The following is a 22,842-nucleotide window of genomic DNA, read 5'->3' as shown; positions in this document are numbered from 1 at the left end:
ACTCCCAAGCCCTTACATAATTGGATTGCCAACAGTGCTGCCCTTGCTTCTACCAGTGTTGATTCGAGATGTCCCACCATGGTTTTACTCCATGTAGCTACAACCTTTCCCATCTCATCTCGCACCAGCACCCCTAGTCCCATCCAGCCTTTCTCTTTCGCAAGGGATGCATCCCAATTTGCTTTTACCCACCCAGTGGGTGGCAATCTCCATTTTGCTTCCGGCTCCACATCATTGAGCCGAATATGTGAAGAATCTCCTACCTCATTAGCTCATGCAAATTCCTCTGCAGCAGCTATTGTCTGCTTGACTAATAGATTGGGATGGGTCAGGCTACCTCCATGTACCACCTCATTTTGACGCAACCACAATCTCCTTGCAATCCCTACAAAAATCTTGATTTCCTCTTGGTCGCAAAGCTCAAAAACTGCATTCACAATATGAAGAAAAGTGTCACATGAAGTAGTGCTCCTCTTCTGTAACTTTGTGCATCCCACACTCCAAGCATCCTTAGCCGATGGACATTGCCAAAGAACATGTAACACCGTTTCGGGGTCTCTTGCGCATAAGGGGCACAGTGGGTCAGCTATAATTTTCCGTTTACACAGATTGCTCCTAGTAGGTAGAATCTCATGACACGCTCTCCACAGGAAAAAATTTTCGGCACTAGGAATTTTCAAACCCCACAACCTATTCCACACCATAGATGTACCCACCAAATTTGAGCTTGCAGCAGCCTCCTGTGCTTCGAGTTCCATTTGAATGTAGTAGGCACCTCGAACCGAAAACATACCAGTTTTTGTTCCTCGCCAGACCCGAATATCTTCACTGTTTATAGAACTAATAGGAAGAGATAGAATCAATTGTGCTTCCTCTCTTATAAAAATTCTAGTCACCAGTGTAGTGTCCCACCACTTCGTATCCTCATGTATTAGATCACTAACCGTGGTATGAGCACAACTGGTGGAAATTGCACCATGTATGTCGATGCTTTTAGGATCCATTTCTCTTTCCAAATGTGAATCTGTTTACCATTTCCCACCCTCCAAATCAACCCTTCTTTTAGCAGCCCACATGAACCATATATACTCGTCCATGCAAAAGACGGTCATGTGCCAAGAGAAGCATCCAATATTGATTTCCCCGCATAATATTTGCCTTCCATAATCTTAGCTATAAGACTATCAGGTGTCTTCCACAACCTCCAGCTCTGTTTTGCCAATAATGCTTTGTTAAAACATCGAAGGTCTCTAAATCCCATTCCTCCCATCTTCTTTGCGATGCCCATGCGACTCCAACTCATCCAATGTATTTTGGAATCCTTGTTGAAATGGCTCCTCCAGAAATTTTGCATAAGTTTATTAATTTCCAAACATAAAGCTTTCGGAAGGAGAAATACACTTATGCAATAAGTTGGAATTGCTTGGATTACTACCTTGACAAGAATTTCCTTCCCAGCTTGAGAAAGAAACTTTAACTTCCAATCCTGTAATCTCTTCCAGATGCGGTCCACAATACTTCTAAAAGCTACAATGTGTGATTTACCCACTAGAGCAGGCAAACCCAAATAAGTATCATAGCATTGCGTGGTAGGAATCCCCGCCGCCTCACTTATTCGTTCTTGGTTTGCCGCAGAGGTATTTTTGCTAAAGAAAATAGCTGTCTTGTTGCAATTCAGCCGTTGCCCAGACGCTTCTTCATAAGTCCCTAGAAGGTGGGTTAATTGAGTCCATTGCTGAATATTGGCCCTGCAAAATAGAAGACTGTCATTTGCAAAAAACAAATGGCTTATTCGGGGTCCCTTTTTTGAGGTAGGGACACCCATTAAAGCTCCATCCTGATTGGCCCGTGTCAACATCGAACTCAGTGCTTCTGCACACATGAGGAAAAGGTATGGAGAAATAGGATCCCCCTGCCTTATTCCCCTCGTTGGCTGTATATGTCCACATGGAACCCCATTCACCACCATAGCATATCGAACCGTTGTGACACACATCATGATTAACTGTATCCACCGTGGAGCAAAACCCATCCTCTTCATTACACCCTCCAAAAACCTCCACTCTACCTGGTCATAGGCCTTACTCATATCCAATTTGATCGCCATAAAACTATTTTTTCCCCCCATTCTAGTGTGCATGGTATGAAGAGTTTCATAGGCGGCCAAAATATTGTCAGTAATAAGCCTTCCCGGGATAAAAGCACTTTGTGTGGGTAAAATAATCAGAGGCAGTATTTTTTTTCAATATATTTGCTAAGACCTTCGAGATTAATTTGTATAACACATTACACAAACTAATAGGTCGAAATTCAGTGACACATGTCGGATTCTTCACTTTAGGGATTAAAGCAATATGTGTCATATTTAAATGAGAAGGCATAACCCCACTATTAAGTGTATCAACAACAACTTGACAAACCTCATTACCCATAGTATCCCAATGGTGTTGGAAAAAGCCAGCTGAAAAACCATCAGGGCCCGGTGCTTTAAGTGGTGCCATTTGGTGAAGAGCATAGCCCACTTCTTCCTTGGTAAAAGGTTGCAGTAACTCATCGTTCATATGACTTGACACCCTTTCCTCAAGGTGCGCTAAGCATGGTTCCATGTTCCTTGCAAGACTAGCAGTGAATAAATCTGAAAAATAATTCACAAAAGCCCTTCCCACATCATCAAAAGAATTCCATAATACTCCCTGCTCATCTTTAACCGTAGAAATTTGATTTAATTTCCTTCGATAATTAGCACAAGCATGGTAGTATTTAGTATTCCTATCTCCATTCTTCAACCATTCGGCCTTCGCTCGCTGCTTCCACTTTAAGTCTTCTTGGTCAAGCAAAAGTTGTAAATTCTGCTTAACCAATTTAATAACATTCACTGCCACCTCATCTTCCCTCCCTTGCAATAAATTCAGTTTGTCCTGCAAGTGGCCTATAGTGTCTTGTGTGGAACGTCGAATCTCATGCTGCCATTGTAAAGATTCTTTTTTGCATCTTGATTGTTTAAGATTCATGGCATCCCAACTACACCCCAAAGATTTAGAAGCCGACCAGACCTAGTTTATTTTCGTCTTATACCTCCTGTCAATGGCCCATGATGCTTCATATCTGAATCGGCGATATTTATAATTCCCACGCTGCTGCCGTGCTAGGGAAAGAATTAACACTGCATGATCCGAATTTGTTGACACCTCCACCCTTACCTCCACATTAGGGAACAACTCTTGCCATGCAAAGTTAGCCACTTCTCTATCAAGACGCTCTTTTATAAATTCAGACCCATCTCTACAATTACTCCACGTATATTTGGGACCGCGGAAGCCCAAATCTGAGAGTTCACAATCTTCCAATGCCACTTGAAAAAGCCTTATTTGGTTCGATGAACGACTACTTCCACCCCACTTCTTTGCATTGGAAATAACCTCATTGAAGTCACCTATGCAAATCCATGGTGTAGGAGGAAGCCGACTCAATACTTTTAAGAGTTCCCATGCCTCATGACGTTTGGTAACTTCTGGGTGTCCGTAAAACCCCGTCAATTTCCATTGAACGTCTGAATTCGGAGATTGAATAATTCCATTAATATGCCCTTGTCTATAATTTTGGATGTCCACAACAATGTCATCTCCCCATAAAAGGGCCAATCCCCCGCTTTTTCCAACACAGTCCACCACAAATAAATTAGAAAAGCCTAATTTATATCTGATCACATCCATTTTGACTTTCCGTAGTTTGGTTTCTATAAGGAAAACCATACTTGGGCGCTTTTCCTTTACCATCCGACAAAGGTCATGAACTGTTCAAAGGTTCCCAAGCCCTCGACAGTTCCAGCTTATGATATTTATTGTGGTCGGCGGGGCTGTTCCACAGCCTCCGCCATCCCCGAACCATTTTGAAATTCTGTCGGTGTACCCATGGTCTTACTTTCCATCTCCAACGCTATGTTTTTCACCACGCCACTTGATTCCCTTTTTTTGTTTTGCCCAGACTTAAAAGAAGACAATGTCCTCTCAACTGAACCATTTTCAGCACATGAATTACATGTGAAAATCCCCCCATGCCGCCCATACAAACCTTCTTCAGTGCTTATTTCTTCGAACTAGCTCTCACTGGCTGCTTGCATTGTCTTTCCCACGCTAGAGAGGTTTGGTCCCATATACTTTGGAGATAAATTGGAACGGACTATTGGGCTTATGTTGGAGCAGTCCGATCCATCACTAGCTGGCCTCTTTCCTGCCACCTCATTCCTCTGGTGATGCATGACAACTTTCCTTTTATGAGTATAATTTGTCATAACTGCCCCATCTCCCCCTTGGTTCATTCTTTCCTTCCCCATAAACCGCATATCCCTCATTTGATATTGATCCTCTCATCCGTTTTCATTCCCCCTCTGAGAATCCTCCCTTTCCATAGATATCCCTAGTTGACTTCCGTAATTCATGCCAGAAAAACTATTTCTTTCCTTCTGCACTTTTGGACGTTTAGGGTTTGGTGACACCTCAGCCGAGCTGCCATAGGACATCTCAGCCGCGCCGTCACCCTCTCCCTTGCCCAGCCCATCTCTGCCATGGGTATTATGCCAGAAATTTTCCTTGACATGCTACTTGTGCATGGTTGGCCTAGTCCGTGCTGATTGTCTTCCACCTCCCCTATCCTGCCTGCGTGTTGGCGATGACGCCCTCATCCATGGACCGTACTCCGTTGGAGTCTCCTGATGATGCAGATTGCTTTTGAATGGACAGCCAGTTTTTTCATGGTTGATAATCCCACAATGGAAACAAAGCTTTGGAAGGCGTTCAAATTGGAATGCAATCCATTTCGACTTGCCCTTCACCTTTAGCATTCTACCTCGTGCCAAGGGTTTTGCCAAATCAACCACAATTTTAACACGAAGGAATTCACCCCAGCCGATACCATCTTCTTCCGTATCAACCATCTCTACTTCACCCACAGTAGAGCCAATCCTTCTTCCAGTCGTCTCATTCATACATGCCAATGGAAGATTCACCATTCTCACCCAAAATGTTGCTTTCTCAAAAGTATCTTCCAATGGCGAACTCAGCCCGTCAAAGTCCTCAATGAGAAAAAGGCTCCCTTCGAAAACCCATGGTCTTCCTTCCAAAATCCTCTTCTTGTCCCCTACATTTGTAAATTCCACCAAGAACAGATTTTCTCCCAACACTTGGAATGAAAATGAACCCAATGTTTTCCAGCAACGCATCAATGTTTTTCTGATCGTCTCCTTGCTCACCATATGATCTGTGACCAGTTTTCCAAGCACACAGAACTGTCCCTGCGCTACTCCTTCGTGCAATTCTTCATCTGACATCTCCAAATCAATGTTTTCTTCCTCCGTCAAAGACAAATTCATCCACATTTTGGCCAAGTCCTCCATCGTCGTATTGATAATCAAAACGGTTACTTCCATTGTCTCAAAGAGGCATGGAATACTTTTTTTTTTCTCTATCCATCCAAATTGAGAAATGATATATACCATTATTTTTTGTAGTCCTTATTAAGAGGACTAAGTCATTTTATAACTCATTTCTTACTTTTTATTTGTATTTCTTGCATTGTAATTTTGCAATTTTCTTTTTGGGTATGATTTTGAGGAACCCACCCTATTTTCAATGTTTTTGTCCCTGTAACCCTTTCCTAATTGCTTATTCTTGAAAAAAAGAAAAAGAAAAAGAAAGAAAGAAGATATATGCCATTATTTCGTCCTCTTTTTATTCCCCTCAAAGTTGATATATCTTTTAAAATTACTATTGGATTTGAGATGGGTCACTAGTAAATTTTGATTCAATTATGATTTTAAAAATCATATCAATTTTGAAGGGATAGAAGGAAGGTGAAATAATGGTATGTAGCATTACTCTTCCATCCTATTGTCTATATATTTATGGTCCTCTTCATTAATACTCTATAACTTCAATACTCCCATTATTTTTCCATTTTGTCTTGATGTAAAATATCTGGCTAAAATAAAATCTAAACGTAAATATATTGCCACATCTTTTTAGTACCATTTCAACAAAGAGAAACGCTAAAGAACCCAAAAATTTTTTCCAAATTTTTGTCCCCAAATTATCTAGTCCGTTCAAAAAATAACTAGGTTTGGATTGATTTTTTTTTTCTAAAATGAATGTGGGGTTCAAATTATTTAAGAACAAGAATTTGGAAAAAAGTTTTGGGGATCTCTAGCATTTCTCTTCAACAAAACTATTATAGTTATACCCTTGTTGTGAGCCACCTACCTTGTTGTCTATCTTTAACATCTTTAATGAGCATCGAGGAATAAATAACATAGTCTTCTTTTTCCAAATTTGTTTAAGACCTATCCCATGACCTTTTTATTGACCACCATTTGTTGTCGTCTTCGGAGGCTCTCTATTGTCACAGGCCTCCATTTGTCATCGCGTTTGGAGACCTTTCTTCGCCACCGATTACTGAATGCCACCTTCTTCGGTAGTCCTTTACTATCATTGGCCATTGTTTTCCGCTTTCACTGGTCACTGTTTCTATAGTCCTTGCACTATTCACCGCCATTTGCAAAGATCATCTGTTGTCAGTTGTCACTGGCCACCTTCCTTCGCTGTCATCGGCTACCCCCAATGGGGTGGGTGGTCGTCCACCCATGGGGGAGATGACGAATATGAATGATTTTTTTTTTTTTTTTTTGGCCCTAAAAGTAATTTTTGGGATCTTTTTTGAAGAGTATTTATAAAATAGAAAAATATTAAGTGTTCTCCTATTGTTCTATAATGCCCCAATATTTGAACTAATAAAATCATAAGTAGAAACTTCTGGTTTCTACGTGACGTTACGACATGAGAGTTACAATCATGTAGTGAAATATATATTTCTTCGTTCTAAACATTAAGAGTTGAACACATAACACATATGAATTGACTCAAATACCTCGAGGTGTTATATATAATAAACATTGTTTTATATTACATAACAAAAAATACACTAACTGTACCAAGTAAGTGCCACAGGCAGCATGCAAATACCATAACTAACAAACTAGAGTTTAAATATAAATACGAACCATAAAACAAGCAACACATAAGTAATACAAGCTAGCTCCCTAAAGACTAGCACACGACACTCGGTAGATGGTTTAGTAACCATCAAAACTGGCAAAAGGACCCTCACCCTCTGCCTCAAACCCTGCATAAGATTCTAAGTAAATATGATGTCATCATGTTTACATAGATAAACATGTGAATCTTCTAACTTCATTAAAAAGAACCATTAAAGAAACTTCATCGTAAAAGAAATATGCATGTATGAATATGCAACGTAGTAACCATTTAGTTTGAGTCTTTAGAATTTATCTTCTTTAGCGCTCCTCTTGTGTTAAGGCTCTCAGCCCCATTTAGTGTTGGTTTACACTTCTCCCATATAAAGTTTACCTGTTTGCCTGGAATCTTTTTTTGGTCCCAGGTTAGTTACTTATTAAGGTCATTGGACCTGGTAGTGACAACTTGCCAATCTACTGGCTTGCCATCACCCCTTGCTGCAATCACTAGTTTTGTTGATGGCTATCCTCTCAGCCGTTTTTATTTTATATTTAGACACAGTATGCAATATTCCATGAATAGTTATATTAGACAGGTAATTAATAAAACAACAAAAATTATATTATCAAAAACCATGTTTAATATAATGATATTGGCCACCATTGTCGTCTCTAGAGGATCGCTACTGTCATAGGCTTCCATTTGTGGTTGTGTCTAGAGACCCTCCATCGTCACCAATTGCTGTTTGCCACCTTCTTCGATAGTCATTTACCATCATTGGCCATCGTTTGCTACTTTCACTGGTCACGGTTTCCAAAAGTCCATGTACTATTTATCGCCATTTGCAAAGGTCCTCTGTTGTAACTGGCCACCTTCCTTCACTATCATCAGCTACCCCCAATGGGGTGGGTGGTCGGCCACCCATGGGAGAGATGATGAATATAAATGGTTTTTTTTTTTTGCCAATTTTTTTTTTTTTTGAGTTATTATTTTTGAAGGGTATTTTAAAAATTTTGGTTGAAATCTAATTCCATCCCAAATAGGAAATCTAGTATTCCTATGTTGGATTCCTGGTATAACTCATCATATTCCTAGGTAATCATCATGCTGTACCAAATGTGACCATTTTTTTTTTTTTTGGTCTAAGAATCTCGATTGATCATAATCAGATTTTTTAAAATAAAAAATAAAAAATTTCTTTATATATATTATATAGACCTAATGATATTTTCATTTATATGAATTTTAATTCAATCATACATGATTGAGAAATGTTAGGTTTCTTAATACCTTTTTCAAATATTTGACTTCAAACTAATGTGTTAGAATTCCATCACCTTATGCCTTTATTTTTTAAAACAATAGATCACATAGAAGTGTAACATTGACACATTACTTTGGGACCAATTTTTTTTTTTTTTTTTTTAAATCTTGAAAAATCTAGCATTTATGGACATGATTTGAAAGAATTGGAAGCATTCACAATTAAGCATCTCATAAGAAAACTTAAAATTTAATCAAAACTATATGAATCAGTTCAAACTTTCTTGATCAAAATGCACGATCAGAAATGCATTTGGGAATCAAATTGGGTAGAAGGCCGCCACTGTTTTAGTCTTTTAGATGCTTAGAATATTTTAATGAATGGAAAAGCTCATATGTATTTCAAGAACTTGCCCCTTAGAACCTTTCTCTCACACAAATATATGCTTCTTTGTATTCCGGCGTACGTTCATCTCGCATATATCTCTAGATAGCAAAAATGTACGTAAAATGGATGCCGTAATGCAAAAAAGCATATCTCATAAAAATATGAGTAACTCTCAAATTAAATAAAAACATTACAAGGAAAACGAAAACAATAAGTGGATTTCAATTGATTAAAGCATTAATTAGTTTTCCTTTATATGGATAGACATGAATAGAAGTTAAGATTGTCTTATATGGCCCGAATTAAATAAGGGTCTTTGTGAGAGGCTATAAATACTGCTATACAAAGCCCAAATTTACACAAAAGGAGCATGGATTGATTGAGCAAAGCCAAATTGGAGTTGAACTTTAGTCGGTCAGTGGATTACTAAAAAATTGTATGGAGAATATATAATCAATCTCCTTGAGTTTTCTGGTAATCCACTGATTCGATTAAAGTGTTGTAATACTCGACCACATGAACATCAACATCAAGAATCTATGAGCTTGGTTTTTCTCATAAGATCACATTCCCTCTTCTTCTATTGTTATTTAGTGAATAACTATAATTTGGACTTAGACTTTATCAAATACAGCCTCTTAATCTTTCGTTTATTTGTTTATTTGACTCTCCGTTTGTTTATTTTTGGAGAAATGTTTGGTTTCATTCTCTTATACAATAGATGTGCAAATCCACCATTGAATCTATGGAGGATTTTTTTTTTTTTTTGTAAAAAATAAAAAAAAATAAAAAATTGGACAAGAGATGTGTATAGCCTAGTCAAATTAGTAGTTGAATGACACTAAACATATTTCTTTATTTTGTGGTTGAATCTTATCCCTTACTCCATGCTCATAACCTAGTCAAATTAGTAAGTTTCCTTTTATTACAAAAAAAAAAAAAAAAAAAAAAAGGCTCTTTAAGGCCCCAATTATGTTAAACAAGTGGGCCAATGCTCTTTAATTAAGGCTCCAATTATGGTAGTAAAAAATAATTACAAAGAATTAAATTTCAAGATGCTGAGACTAAACATATTTCTTTATTTTGTGGTTGAATCTTATCCCTTACTCCATGCTCATAGCCTAGTCAAATTAGTAAGTTTCCTTTTATTACCCAAAAAAAAAAAAAGGGCTCTTTAAGGCCCCAATTTTTTTTTTTCTTTAAGGCCCCAATTATGTTAAACAAGTTGGCTAATGCTCTGCTCTTTAATTAAGGCTCCAATTATGGTAGTAAAAAATAATTACAAAGAATTAAATTTCAAGATGCTGAGACTTTAGAGAAAAAGAAAGAAAAAAATGAAAGTGACATTAATGACATCCCTAAAACAGTATTTAAACTCATGATTTCACTTGAACTTAAAACCAATATATCAATTAAGTTTGTCCATTAAAATAATATTTAAAATAAAATAAATTTTGTTTTGCGCAAATAAATTTCACATAAGAAGAATTATATGAAACTCAACACAAAATATGTTATACGTTGAAATGTATTAGAACATAATTATTAAAGGATAAGAAGACTACACAAACTCCGTTACACAAAGTCTATTACACTTCCATCCGTTTGAACCATTACCAAAGTCAATTCCACTTCAAATTCTAACAGTTACAAAAAATGAATAGTTACAATTAATGTAGTACTATTTATTTGTTATTTAATACACATGTAAGAATTTCTCTATTTAAATTAATGGAAAAGTCTCCTATGTAATGAATTGCGAGAGACAATTATAATCAAAGTTTGTTTGAGTTATATTATGGTATCAGTGTTATAGGCTAGCGCCATTTGATCCTATGGTTTTTCTCTTTAGTGTTAGCACCGCCCGTGGGGGGTAAAACCCACATGGCCACATGGGCAGTGCCTTGGTGAAGTTCTCCAACAACTTGTGTTTTTTTTTTTACTCAGATTTATGGTGTTGTGCTCAAACCCGCTGACCCCACATATTACCCGTTGGCTTATCTTCATTACATATTACCAAATTCAGTCTTAACAGATGTTTCTTTCTCTCTTGGCCCTCACTCTTACATAATGAGTGATTGACTAATTGACTAAAGTTGGTGCTACTATCGGATCAAACACATGTTTCATTGTTGGAGCACTCTCATCATCATATTTTCGCCAAAGTCGCCAATTTCCAAGTTACGGCCATAGTAGCCGCTCCCAGCCAAAGTAGTTGATGTTCAAGTTACGGCCAAAGTAGCCGTTGCTAGCCAAAATTTGCTGATGTCAAAATCTTGGTCAAATGTAACCGATGCTAGCCAAAAAATTGCCGATGTTCAAGTACGGCCAGAAGTAGCCGATATCAGCCAGAGTTACTGAAGTTCAAATTTCGGTCATAGCTGCCGGTGTTCTAATTTAGGCCATAAAAGCCATTTCTCAACCATTTGATATTCAAGATCAAACATCAACGTACGTGATCTATTGATCTACCGTTGGGTTTGCGATGACGAATTAGAACATAATTATTAAAGGATAAGAAGACTACACAAAAGTCCAAAGTCTATTACACTTCTATCTGTTCCAACTGTTACCAAAGTTCATTCCACTTCACATTTTAACAGTTACAGAAAATGAATAGTCACAATTAATGTGGTTTTATTTATTTGTTATTTAATATACATATAAGAATGTTTCTATTTAAATGAATGGATAAGTCTCCTATGTAATGAAGTGTGAGAGACAATTATAATCAAAGTTTGTTTGAGTTCTATTAAAATTTAATTAAATGTCTCACAGTAGAGATGAATATTATACATGTCGTTTGAAAAAAATTAATAGCAATAAGTGAGAAGAATCATTTTAAATACAAGCAAAAATTTAGATTATTTAATTAATTAATATTTAGATATAAAAAATGCCTCACCTAAAGTTGTAGCTTTATAGCCTCAAAATTTATTAAGCCGAGCCGATTAAATTCTTAGAAGAGGAGAAAAGAGATAATTGCGAAAGCAATTTGGCTGCCATCCAATGAGATGTATTCCTTCTTAAGCTTGAAAGAGTCGATATTGCAACACTTCCTTGATATCTTGACAAGTAACATCTACCTTGCAACGGTAACTAAATTAAGAGATGAGTTAACTTAAAATTTTTGCAATTGGTTTTCAGGGACTTCTCTATGTAGTTCCTTGTTTATTACTGTGGATCCAAATAATTCTATAAGTTACTTTTATTTCATTTTCATAAATGATGTGACTTTTAAAATAATCATTTGATCAAAATTCAATAATGATCAACCACATCATTTTAGAAAGAGGCTCTTCCTTTTCTCAAGAATTCTTCTTTATCTCTTCTTTAGGCAACACCAAAAAAAAAATTATAGAGGAGGAAAGATCTTCCCTCCACCACCTTTCCTGATAGCAGTGCTCAGTGTCTTTTCTGTGGTCGCTTAGATCTCTGTTTTTGATGATGTTGCTTTAGATCTAATTTGTAAATTTAGATTTAGATCCAGATCTAGTTTCTTCAACCCTAGATCTGATCGTCTTCATCAGCCAAGGCGTGTCTTCCTGTGGATGTCTATGACATCGTGCTCCTCCGCTACTGCTTATGGGGTTTATTTATTTATTTTATTCGTTTTGTCTGGGCCTTCAAGTTGAGGATGGATTTGTCTCCTAGCCTTTGGCTCGAGGAGGAGTAGATTGGTGTGGGGGTTTATCTCTCACGACCGGATTTTTAGTTTTTTTGTTGTTTTTTGTATTTTGGCTACTCATGTCCTAGATCTAACCTGAACGAAGTATATATGTTCCTTAAATGTAATTGTACATAGGTTAGCGGAAGTTTGAAGTTATTTTTACGACTTTATAATCTCATAGCATTTGGCTATGATTTTTCAGAGCTTTATGCTCTTGATATTTCATCAATGAAAGTTACAGATTTTTGTTTTTTTTTTAAAAAAGAATGATTAATCACAAGTCCAACAATAATTTTAAAAGACACATCATTTTTAAAGTGATATAAGATGAGCACAAATCTTGCCCCCAATGACATAATTTTGAAGGCGGGTGGATATTCACAACAATTATTTGCCTACATTACTAGCAATTTGAGCATCTATTGTTAAAGAGATAGTATAGGACCTAACTGTTCAAAATTCAAATTGGTAAGACAATTCAAAATTTATTTAAATAAATGAATCTCATATTAATTTTCTCCCAATAATTACCCAAATTAGTGAATCCCAAGAAAACTATCCATCATGGTAGTCATTTTCTTGTCAAGAGTGCTTTAGATGATATTGGACCGGGCTTTGGTCCATTTCCAAAGTCTCTCGTTTTCTACCACTCTCGTTTTTCTTTCAGATTTCTCTTCTAGGTTTTTTATAATTGCTTTCCACTAATATTTTGATAGCAATGAACATCTAAACTTAAAAAATAAAATAAAATATAAAAAAACGTGAAACCTACCTTTGTTACGTAGGTTGTCTTCCTGGACATTCTATGAAAATACTTATTTGTTTTTTTATCTTGGATTCCAACAATTCCCACCTTCATTCCTTCCCCAAAGCACCCAAATAACCATAACTTTCATTCCTTACTCATCTCTTATTTTATTAATCCTGGAATATTCCTACTATTAACTCTGTTTTTGATGAGTCTTCTGTTAGAGAAATTTTAAAAATTAAAATCTCCAATGATCCTAAGCCTCAATTCATATTGACTAGGGGTGGGCAAAAACTCTCCCAACCCATAGACCCACCCTGCCCCGCATGGTTTTTGTGTGTATTTTTGCATGTTTGGGTAGGATTTATCCAACCCGTGCAGGGTGGAGCGGGTTGTGGGTTTAGGGATTTTTTCCATGCGGGTACCCGTCCCGCCCCAATTCTACCCGCCCATTAGTAACCTAACCTAAAAACCCAAAATATCTCCTACCCTCTCCCTCTTTTCACTCATTTCACGCAGCACGCATTGATGCAGCGTGATTTAGTGGGCTGCAGCGAATAACAACATTAAATAGCGGATAAATACTTCTAGATCTTGAGACTATTAAGGGATCTAAGAAATCTTCTTGACAAAACTAGATACTCTCTAGGTTTTGAAGGAAAACAAAGAAGAAACTCAACTTTAAGTAATTCTTATTAAACAAATTCAATAATAATTCAAATCTGCATTCTTAGGGCTCTAAGCATCTATTTATAGCCCCAAGATTCCTAGTCCTAAGATAACAATAAAATAAAGTCAGTTTAGAAGTCTACGAAAGACAACTAAACCAAATAAAAGATTAACAAAGAAACCTAATTCAAATAAAAGACTGAAAGATAAGATAGAATAAAAGACTGAAAGATAAGATAAGCCTTGAATTCCAATCTACATCATCCTCCCGAGGTTGGAGAGAATTTGCCCTCGAATTCGGACTGTTTTTTCTACAGTCCTTCGGGTGCCCTGTCAACTCGTTCCATTCTCCATTCCTCAAGATCAAGACAGGGCAACACCCCACAATAAGTGTAACACTCTTGATCTTCGAAATATCTTGATGGTTGTTGCGAAGGCCCCACACACTACTTGGCAATTCTTCGGATTTGCCGTACTTCTCCCTTCCACGTGTCATGAAAATCTTCAAATAACTAACAATGACCTTGTCACTTTTTGATAGAACATTCCCCTCCGCCAAATAGATTTCATCACAAATTTGGTTAGAAGAATTTGACAAAATAACATCTATCCTAATGAAATCCACATAGTCAATTGGCTCAACACTAAAATCAAAGACTTTATCTTCGGGGCTCTTATCGGGCACATGATATTTAGAATTGTTGTTAAAAAATGCAAAACTATCTGAAAGATTTACCTCTTCCAAGGGTTCATCTACTTCATGAAAAATTGCGATACTCTTTGAAAGGTTTACCTATTCCACTTGTTTTCCCTATTCTTCAAGCTTTTTAGGACTCTTGATGTCGTGCGGATGATTAGTAACATTATTCCTCAATATCAAATGAAGTTGAGGTTGAATGTCTTGCAATGATGGCATCGCTTTCGGTAATTCTGCTCAGACTATGTCGACACATCTCCCTAACAGCTCCTTTATCGGCCTCGGTACCTCTCCCTTGATGCCTGATGAGTGCCAAATATTGCATATTTGGACCCCTTAATTTGCATTTACTAAGCCTTTAGCTTTATTATTTTTTGATGTTTTGGTTAGCTTTTGTGTTTAAGTGATTTCTAGGCTGTTAAGAGAAAAATGCGGCTTTAAGGTGATAGTTGCAACTCATTCTGGGGCTTAAGACACTTCATGGAGCATTGGTAGCAAATTGGGATCGAGCGATTATTTGCACTCGACGAGTCCCACTAAAAATGCCATATCTTGAGTTGTATAGCTCGGATTGAGGTGATCTTGGTGTCACAAATTCATATTTCATAACAATAGGCAAATTCTGACTGGAAGTGCGCTCGAGTGCACGTTTAGTGCGATAGAGCGCTCTCGCGCCCTGCGCAGCAACATACATGTTGCACGAGTGTGATTGAGTGCACTCGGCCGACCTGGCAGTGCTGAAACCTTAAAATTAGCTTATAAATATCATTTTTTTTCATTGTAAACAGACGGAGACGTACCGGGGGCGCCGTACTTTGTCAAAATTCATGTTTTCTGGGTTTTTGGAGCTTTGAACTTCAATTCTATTATAAGTTTTATTTTTCTCATGATGTCAATTCAATTGTTTATTGTTTTTGTTATCATGAGAGGCTAAAACCTTCAACTAAGGTTGGAGATGAAGCCTCGTCATTGATAAACATACATGTTCTTGTCATTTTATATATACAATGAGACTATTTTATGAAAGTGTTGTTCAAAAACCAATCCAACAGTTTGATTTAAGTTTAATTGATTAGATGTTGGAATTATACTCATGTTTAATTTAATATTCGTTGTGTTTCGTCTGGGGGTACATCGAATGATTGGATTGAGACTAATATCCATTGTGATCTACAGATACAGTGGATGATTTGATCTCAATTAAATATTCGTTGTGATTCTTTGAACGGATGGATTCATCGAATGATTTAATTTGCGTGTTTACAACTTTTGAACAATGTATTTGGATTGACTATTGTATGCAAAAAATGCAAGACATGTTGTTTGATTTGGCGAGGGGGATTCGGAAACCTTAGTAATTTCCTATTACTTGTTTTCAAATTGTTTAGTTTAGTTTATGCTTTTTTTTTTGCACGAAAAAAATATGCAACTTGGAACTAGGTTAAGATAATATTGGTTTAAACTAGAAAATTTATTTTTGCAAGCACTACTCCTTGTGGATTTGACCTCGCACTTGCACACACACTTTACTGCACACGACTCGTGCGCTTGCGAGTACAATTAAATTTGTACAACAAATTTTGGCGCCGTTGTCATTGCAATTTTTTTCTTTTATTCTTATTTTTATCTGTTTCTGTTTTGTTTCATCTAACCAAAAAAAAATAGTTTGGTTTCTGTTTTCATTTTTTTTCCTACAGTTCTGCAGAATCTACTCCCTGCCAGTGCGCTCGATCGCACCCCACTCGCGCTCGAGCACAAGGCAGCAGACGAAGAGCACCTGCGCTTGATCCTCCCCAACTGCGCTCAAACAGCAAACATACGCTCGAGCGCAATTCGATTACGCTCGAGCGCACCTCCGCAGACTGCACCAAAACGGGTCAGCACCTTGAATTTTGCCAAACTTATGTTTGGTCCGTTTTGTGAGTTTTTGCTTTGAGTTTTTATTTTTAATTTTTGGTATTTTTGTTTATTTTATTTTCAAAAAAATAAATAAATAAATTGATTAATGTTTCATGTGGAATTGTGTTTTGTTTAAAGAGTGAGGATAATCATGAATTTTCCTTTAGGTAATTTTAATGCTACCCCTAGTTGTAGGATACCCACTCCTACCAACTATCCTTATCATTTTCACCCACATGAACCATGTTCATACTGTTCTAACCCTTATCATAATTTAGGTAATTGTCCATCCTGGGGACAATTTTCCAATTTTTCACATGAGCAGATGAACACCAACTTCTCCAGTCCGGGGTCTGAATCAAATTTCAATTGCTACACCCCATACTGGAGCAACCATTCTAATTTCTCATGGCAAGCTCATGCCACGGGAAATTATGCTCCCGAATCTCATGAACTACATCATCCAGAATATCCGCAGTTCAATAACCCTTCTTCCATGCCTTCACCTTGTAATTACCCTCTTTAAGAGTCATTAGTGCAACATTTTCCAATTGCTCATGTCGATGACTTAGAGGAGAGAGTAAACCAACTCATGGCAGCTAAGCGTTCCCATACCCAACCTCCTCACACTCATGCACCTCATAAGTCATGCTCATATTGTTATCATCCTTCTCATCAGATAGATGATTGTCCATTCATTAATCATTACATGATTGATGAGGAAGATGCAAGCGAGTCTGCACATGAGCGTGTTCAAACCACCACCATACTTGGAAGTGAGGAAAAGGATGAGGAGACTGTTGATGAGCCAAGTCTGGAGGACTCATTGGGAAAGTGCTTTGCTTAATTTGGATGTGACCTAGACCTTGAAAAGTTACTTGAGCAAGCTGATGCTTTATTGGACTCCACTCCCAAGATGCGAACTGAGAATGGGGAAACCACTGAGATATCATTCCCTAACTCACCCTCATTAGCAGTTGAGCCTTTCATTGTGGGTAACCATGAGGAGGAAGAAAAAGAGGAGTAGGTTGATCACATTGAGCCCTCGTCAACTCCAAATCTATCCAGTGACAAGGGAGTGAGTACTAAAGCTCATCCCTTCATCAAAATCCCTCTTGAGACAATTCATGAACCCCAAGCTTCAATTCTTCAATGTCTCAAAGAGCCGTCTCATGCTGAAATTCTCAAGGATCTATGCACACAAGGTCATAAATTTAGGAACCATGTTCCTAAGAACATCCTTCGAAGCAAGCAACTAGGCTACCTAAGACGGCGAAACATCCTTCCAGAGGGATATCAAATTCTTAAGAAGAAAGGATGGAAGGGATTGGTCGGACATCCAAATGATCAGGGAAAGCACTGTAAAATTTTTTTCCCATTTTAATTTCTGCACATTTTCTTACTTCCTTATTTTTTATTTTTTACTTTGTTTCATTTTCTTTTTGTTTCTATCAGCAATTTATCTTTTGATATTTGTTTCTATGAGGAAATATTACTGTTAGACTTTGACAGGAGTTTTGGTGTTCAAGTTTGGGGAACGCCCTAGCCTTTGCACACTCGAGTTTTCTCATTCCACAGTATTGTATCTCTTGCCACATTGGAGACAATGTGTCATTTAAGTTTGGGGGTGTGGAAAAACACATTGTCTTTTTGTTTGTTTGTGTCTTTTTGTTTGTTTTTATCGGTTTGTTTTGTTAAAAAAAAAAAAAAAAAAATCTGCTATGTTATTGATTAAGCAAGGGTAACACCTATTCTGTGGTTTGCATATCATTGGTCTGTTTAGCATTTTGAACACAGCATGTCAGTAGGAATCTGAGTCTTTTGACTCATTTTTGGATTAGAGAGATTTCACATGTTCGAGTTTATCACCACGAGCACACTAGCACAGAATCGGTGAGGTATAAGTTTTAACTTGATTAGGGTGTACTTTGAGATAGGTAGGATGAAGTGTGATGAAACCTTGGCTTGAAATTTTTTTTTATTTAAAAAAAAAATCAAATCAGTTTGAGCTTCTTATTGAGTAACCGGACATAATGCCTCACAAAGCATTGAGTGTTCGCGTAAAAAGATGAGAAACCTAACCTGGTTGGTTGTATGGCTAGTTTGGCTTCGTAGCCTAGTTGACTTGAGTAATTAAGCTCTTAGGGATGTTTCTACATCTAGTGCCCTAAAACCATTTGGTTTGGGAGTCTCTGGCCCAACACTCATTACATGGGTCAATTAGAAAGCTTAAGGAAGCTAAGCATTGCACAGCCTAAAAAAAAAAAAAAAAAAATTAAGCCTTGGTTTGTTTCATTTGAGCAAATTCCTATCACTTCTAAAGTACACCCAAGTTTGAGAATAAATTGAAGCCTCCGGATTTTATGTTAGTCTCACATTGCACTTATTGGAACATGTGTTGTCTTAAATTTCCATCTTTGAGTTGAATGATTTGTGCTTGTCTTGATGATGTGATTGTGGTGTTCACTATGATAAACTTGCTCATGATGTTAAAAACCATGTGTTTGTGTGAAAGTTCTTGTTTATCAAATAACATAGTGCATAAATGTTTGTGGATATCATTCCTGTTAAACCCTCACGAGACTTCACTCGTCCTCTAGGGATGCCTAGGGGTTTAAAAGGCTTGTTGCATATGCTAAATGCAATCGTTTCTCCCATGACAGCGGACATATGTTTCTTGCTTTCATTTTGTTGTTCATTTTGTTTTGCTAAGGGACTAGCAAAATGTAAGTTTGGGGCTTTCCATGTCCGTCAATTCCTGCTTGGCTACAAAGGATTGACCATCTCCTTGTGAATGTTTTGGCTCTGCCCATGGGCTATGTAGCAACGTCAATATGGTTTTACCAAACATGAAGCTGTACGTGTTCTTTGTTTCATCATGGATAATAGCTCTATCATATTTCCATGGCTTTCCCAACAATAGGTGACACGTATCCATATTGACCACATCACACCACACATGATCCACATATTTAGCTCCAATAGAAAAAGACACTAGACAATGTTTAGAAACCATTACCTCATTTCCTTTCGTGAGCCCTTCCAACCGATAGGGAGTAGGATGTCTCTTGGTCTCAAGCCCTAGCTTCCGAACTGCTTCCTCCGAGACTACATTCATTCCACTCCTTGGATCGATGACAAGCTTGGCCACCTTGCATCCCATGGTGCATGCAGTCTGAAATTGTTGGTACATACCTCCAATGTATCGGGACGCCGATTGATGCTTGACCTCCTCCATCTCCCAAGACACCTTTTTTTGTAGGAATTTTCTATTTTTTCTTTTTGGGTGTCGAGCTTGACACCTGCATCCCGTGATATAGCATGGGCTTGTGCCGTTGGAAATTCTTCCGTACTCCGTGCCCTGCATAAGGATTGACAGGTTCACCCTCGACAATAAATTTGTTTTTCGCCCCCACATATCTTGGTTTTGGTTGACAACGACGAACACTCGGACCATCCATGTCAGCCAAGTGATCGGTAGGGACCCCGTGTTGGGTGCGCGCACACCCTCCTTCCGCACGGTTAGACCACCAAACCTCTCCTCCATGTGCCGCAAACGAATCGCCTGTTGCTACTTACGTGCTGCCTCCGTGCGCATGTGCACCTTATTTATGTCTGCTAGACGGTCGTTCCTCTCCATTCATGGAAAGAAAACTGGAGCTTTGATACCAACTGATGCAACGTGACTTAGTGGGTTGCATCGAATAACAACATTAAATAGCGGATAAATACTTCTAGATCTTCAGACTATCAAGGAATCTAAGAAATCTTATTGACAAAACTAGATACTCTCTAGGTTTTGAAGAAAAACAAAGAAGAAACTCAACTCTGAGTAATTCTTATTAAACAAACTCAATAATAATCCAAATCTGCATTCTCAGGGTTCTAAGCATCTATTTATAACCCTAAAACTCCTAGTTCAAAGAAAGACAACTAAACCAAATAAAAGACTAACAAAAAAACCTAATTCAAATAAAAGACTGAAAGATAAGATAGAATAAAAGACTAGCAAAAAAACCTAATAAAAGACTGAAAGATAAGATAAGCCTTGAATTTCAATCTATATCATCTTTCCTTCTCCTTCTTTCTCTTTGATTTTCTTCTCCTTCTTTCCCCCTCCAGCTTCCACTCACCTAGTTCCCAACCATGCTCTTTTTGCCGACACCAGAGAGCTCGAAGATGGAAAGACAATGAGATTGAGGAGGAGTCGGGATCGAAAGAGAGAGAGTTGGGCTGAGAGTGAAATGGAGGGAGAATCAGTGACAAAGAGAGATAAAGAAGAGAAAGAAATGAATTTACGGTGAGAGAGAAAGATGGAATTATGGTTTTTACGGATTATGATTATTAGGTTCTCATGAAGTAAGTTGTGATTGATTAGTTAAATTTCTTCTCCTTCTTTCCATCTGATTTTCTTCTCTTCTTCTCCTTCTTTCCCTCTGATTTTATTCTCTTCTTCTCCTTCTTTCCCTCAATATGTTTGCTTGCTAAGAAAATCCTTGAGAGCGTGGAAGAGAAATTTTGGATGCTTTGGATTCTTACCCGACCCACCTCACAAAACCCGTGCCTATTCAACCCTCCCCGTAATACCCAAACCCGCGGGGATATTGATAATTGTGTGCGGGTGGCGGGTTGGAATTTCCAAAACCCGTAGGGTGTGGGGCAAGTGAGAAAAAGGTCGATACCCACCCCGCCCCAACCTGTGCCCACCACTAATCTTGACCCCTTCCCTTTCTGGCAAGTTTACCACCCCTTTGGCCTACAATTCCATCATTCAATCACATTTCTATGGGCCTAGTTCTTCCACCCCCGCCAAAATTCTGGGATGATCTTTGGACATTAAAGCTCAATGACAGATTTCAACTCTTCCTCAAGAAAATTGCTTGGAATATTCTCCCTACCAAAGCCCGCATAAATTCAATTTTACCCTCCATTCAGTTAGCCACTTGCCCTCTTTGAAAAGCTAAGGAAGACTCACTTCAACGCTATTTTTTTTTTTTTTTTGTTCTTTGTCTTTGCTAGAGTAGTATGACGCAACTCCTTCTAGCCTCTGAATTTGGAAGTTCTCAACTTTTCTAATATGATGACTGGATCAATCTTATCATTTCTCCAAGTACCTCCTCCTTTGGAATTCCCAAAAAAGACCACCACAAGTTTCAAATCTTTGCTGCTGTGTCTTGTGATCTTTTGCGGTTTTTCCGCAACAAAGCATACCATGATGGTCTCACTTATGATGCTTTGCAAGTCTCAGGGACAATTATCAAGGTCTTGCTAGAGCATTTCAATGCCCGGCATCGAATCACTTCACCCCATTAGAATATTGGTTACCTCCTCCCCTCTCTTGGTTCAAGATGAACTGTGATACTGCTATTCGAGATTCTTTCTCTGCTCAAGCAGTTGTCTGTCAAAACCACAAGGGACACATTATCAAAATAATTTCCAATATTAGCCCACCTTGTCAACCTAATTATGGTGAAGCCCTTGTTGCTCGCTTTGCTGTGACACTAGCTCTTTCTCTCAATCTTGGAAAATTTATTTTGGAAGGTGACTCGCAAATTGTTATTTCTGCTCTTCAGCACCCCAGCATTCCTCAAGATTGGCATATCTCTGCTGTTATCTTAGGCACTCTTGATATCATTTCAGTTTTCTGTTCTTGGAATGCCATCAAAGTCAATAGAAGTGTAAACTTCTGTGTCCACTTTACAGTGCGTTGGACCGCAGCCAGATCATTTTCTGGCTGCATTCCCATTTATCTTCTTCCTACTCCTTTAGTTCCTATCACTAGCGGGAAGGACCCTCCTTTAGTTTTTAGTCCTAGGCTTGTTTAGTTTTTTTGTTGGCTTTCTGTTTTGTTGCTTATTTACTCACATAAATAAATAAAATAATAATAATAATAATAATAATAATATGTGATTAGAATTGACATGAAATTTTCGTGATATAATTTCAGGAAAAAAAAAAAAAAACCAATAAACCATTAATATAGTCAATTTGTGAAACTTTTTTTTGTTTCCTATAATATCTCATGAAAAATACTAGGTATTCTTCTAGTATTCTCTTGGTGTTCTCCCAATTGTAATGCGGCTTTTAAAATTATAGTTGAATTTGATATAATCGTTATTACTTTAATTATTTGGTGATTTTAAAAGTCACATCACAGTTGGAAGGACATCAAAAGAGCACTAAAAAAACACCTATCATTTCCTCTTATCCCATATCTCATAGCCCATAAACCCAAAAATTTTCATTTGTGCTCCTAAAAAACGGTTTTTCAAGAATTAAATCGGATAAAAACATTGTGGTTTGAAAAATTTATATTTCAAAATGTTAAGAAACTCCTTAAAAAAAAAGAAAAAGAAAAAGAACCCAGGTTTAGAACTGTCCAACCACAACTAGATAATTCTCTCTGCTAAAAAAAGAAAAAGAAAAATATATATATATACACAAAATAGTATATAAAAGAGAGTTTAATAAACCCCCCCCCAA

At 37.5% G+C, this 22,842-nt stretch overlaps 1 protein-coding gene across 1 annotated transcript; it reads right to left on the bottom strand.

Moving 5' to 3' along the window:
- Positions 1-4,366: 4,366 nt before the first annotated feature.
- On the bottom strand, positions 4,367-5,392 carry LOC132185323 (uncharacterized). Its single transcript, XM_059599110.1, has 2 exons — positions 4,602-5,392; positions 4,367-4,559 (listed from the first exon to the last, which is right to left on the bottom strand). Exons 1-2 carry the CDS (start codon positions 5,390-5,392, stop codon positions 4,367-4,369), a joined length of 984 nt encoding a protein of 327 aa, XP_059455093.1.
- Positions 5,393-22,842: the final 17,450 nt, after the last annotated feature.

Source organism: Corylus avellana, chromosome ca6 (genome assembly GCF_901000735.1).
Source record: "Corylus avellana chromosome ca6, CavTom2PMs-1.0".
In the NCBI taxonomy this organism is placed as follows: domain Eukaryota; kingdom Viridiplantae; phylum Streptophyta; class Magnoliopsida; order Fagales; family Betulaceae; genus Corylus; species Corylus avellana.
The sequence above is the reverse complement of the archived record's forward strand: the minus strand, read 5'-3'. Positions and strand labels throughout refer to the sequence as shown.

Excerpts from the sequence above, each read along its gene's own strand:
- LOC132185323 (XM_059599110.1), bottom strand. The coding sequence starts at position 5,392 with ATGGAGGACTTGGCCAAAATGTGGATGAATTTGTCTTTGACGGAGGAA. Across the intron at positions 4,560-4,601 it reads ACTAGGCCAACCATGCACAA|AGATGGGCTGGGCAAGGGAG; the intron begins GTAGCATGTCAA and ends TACCCATGGCAG.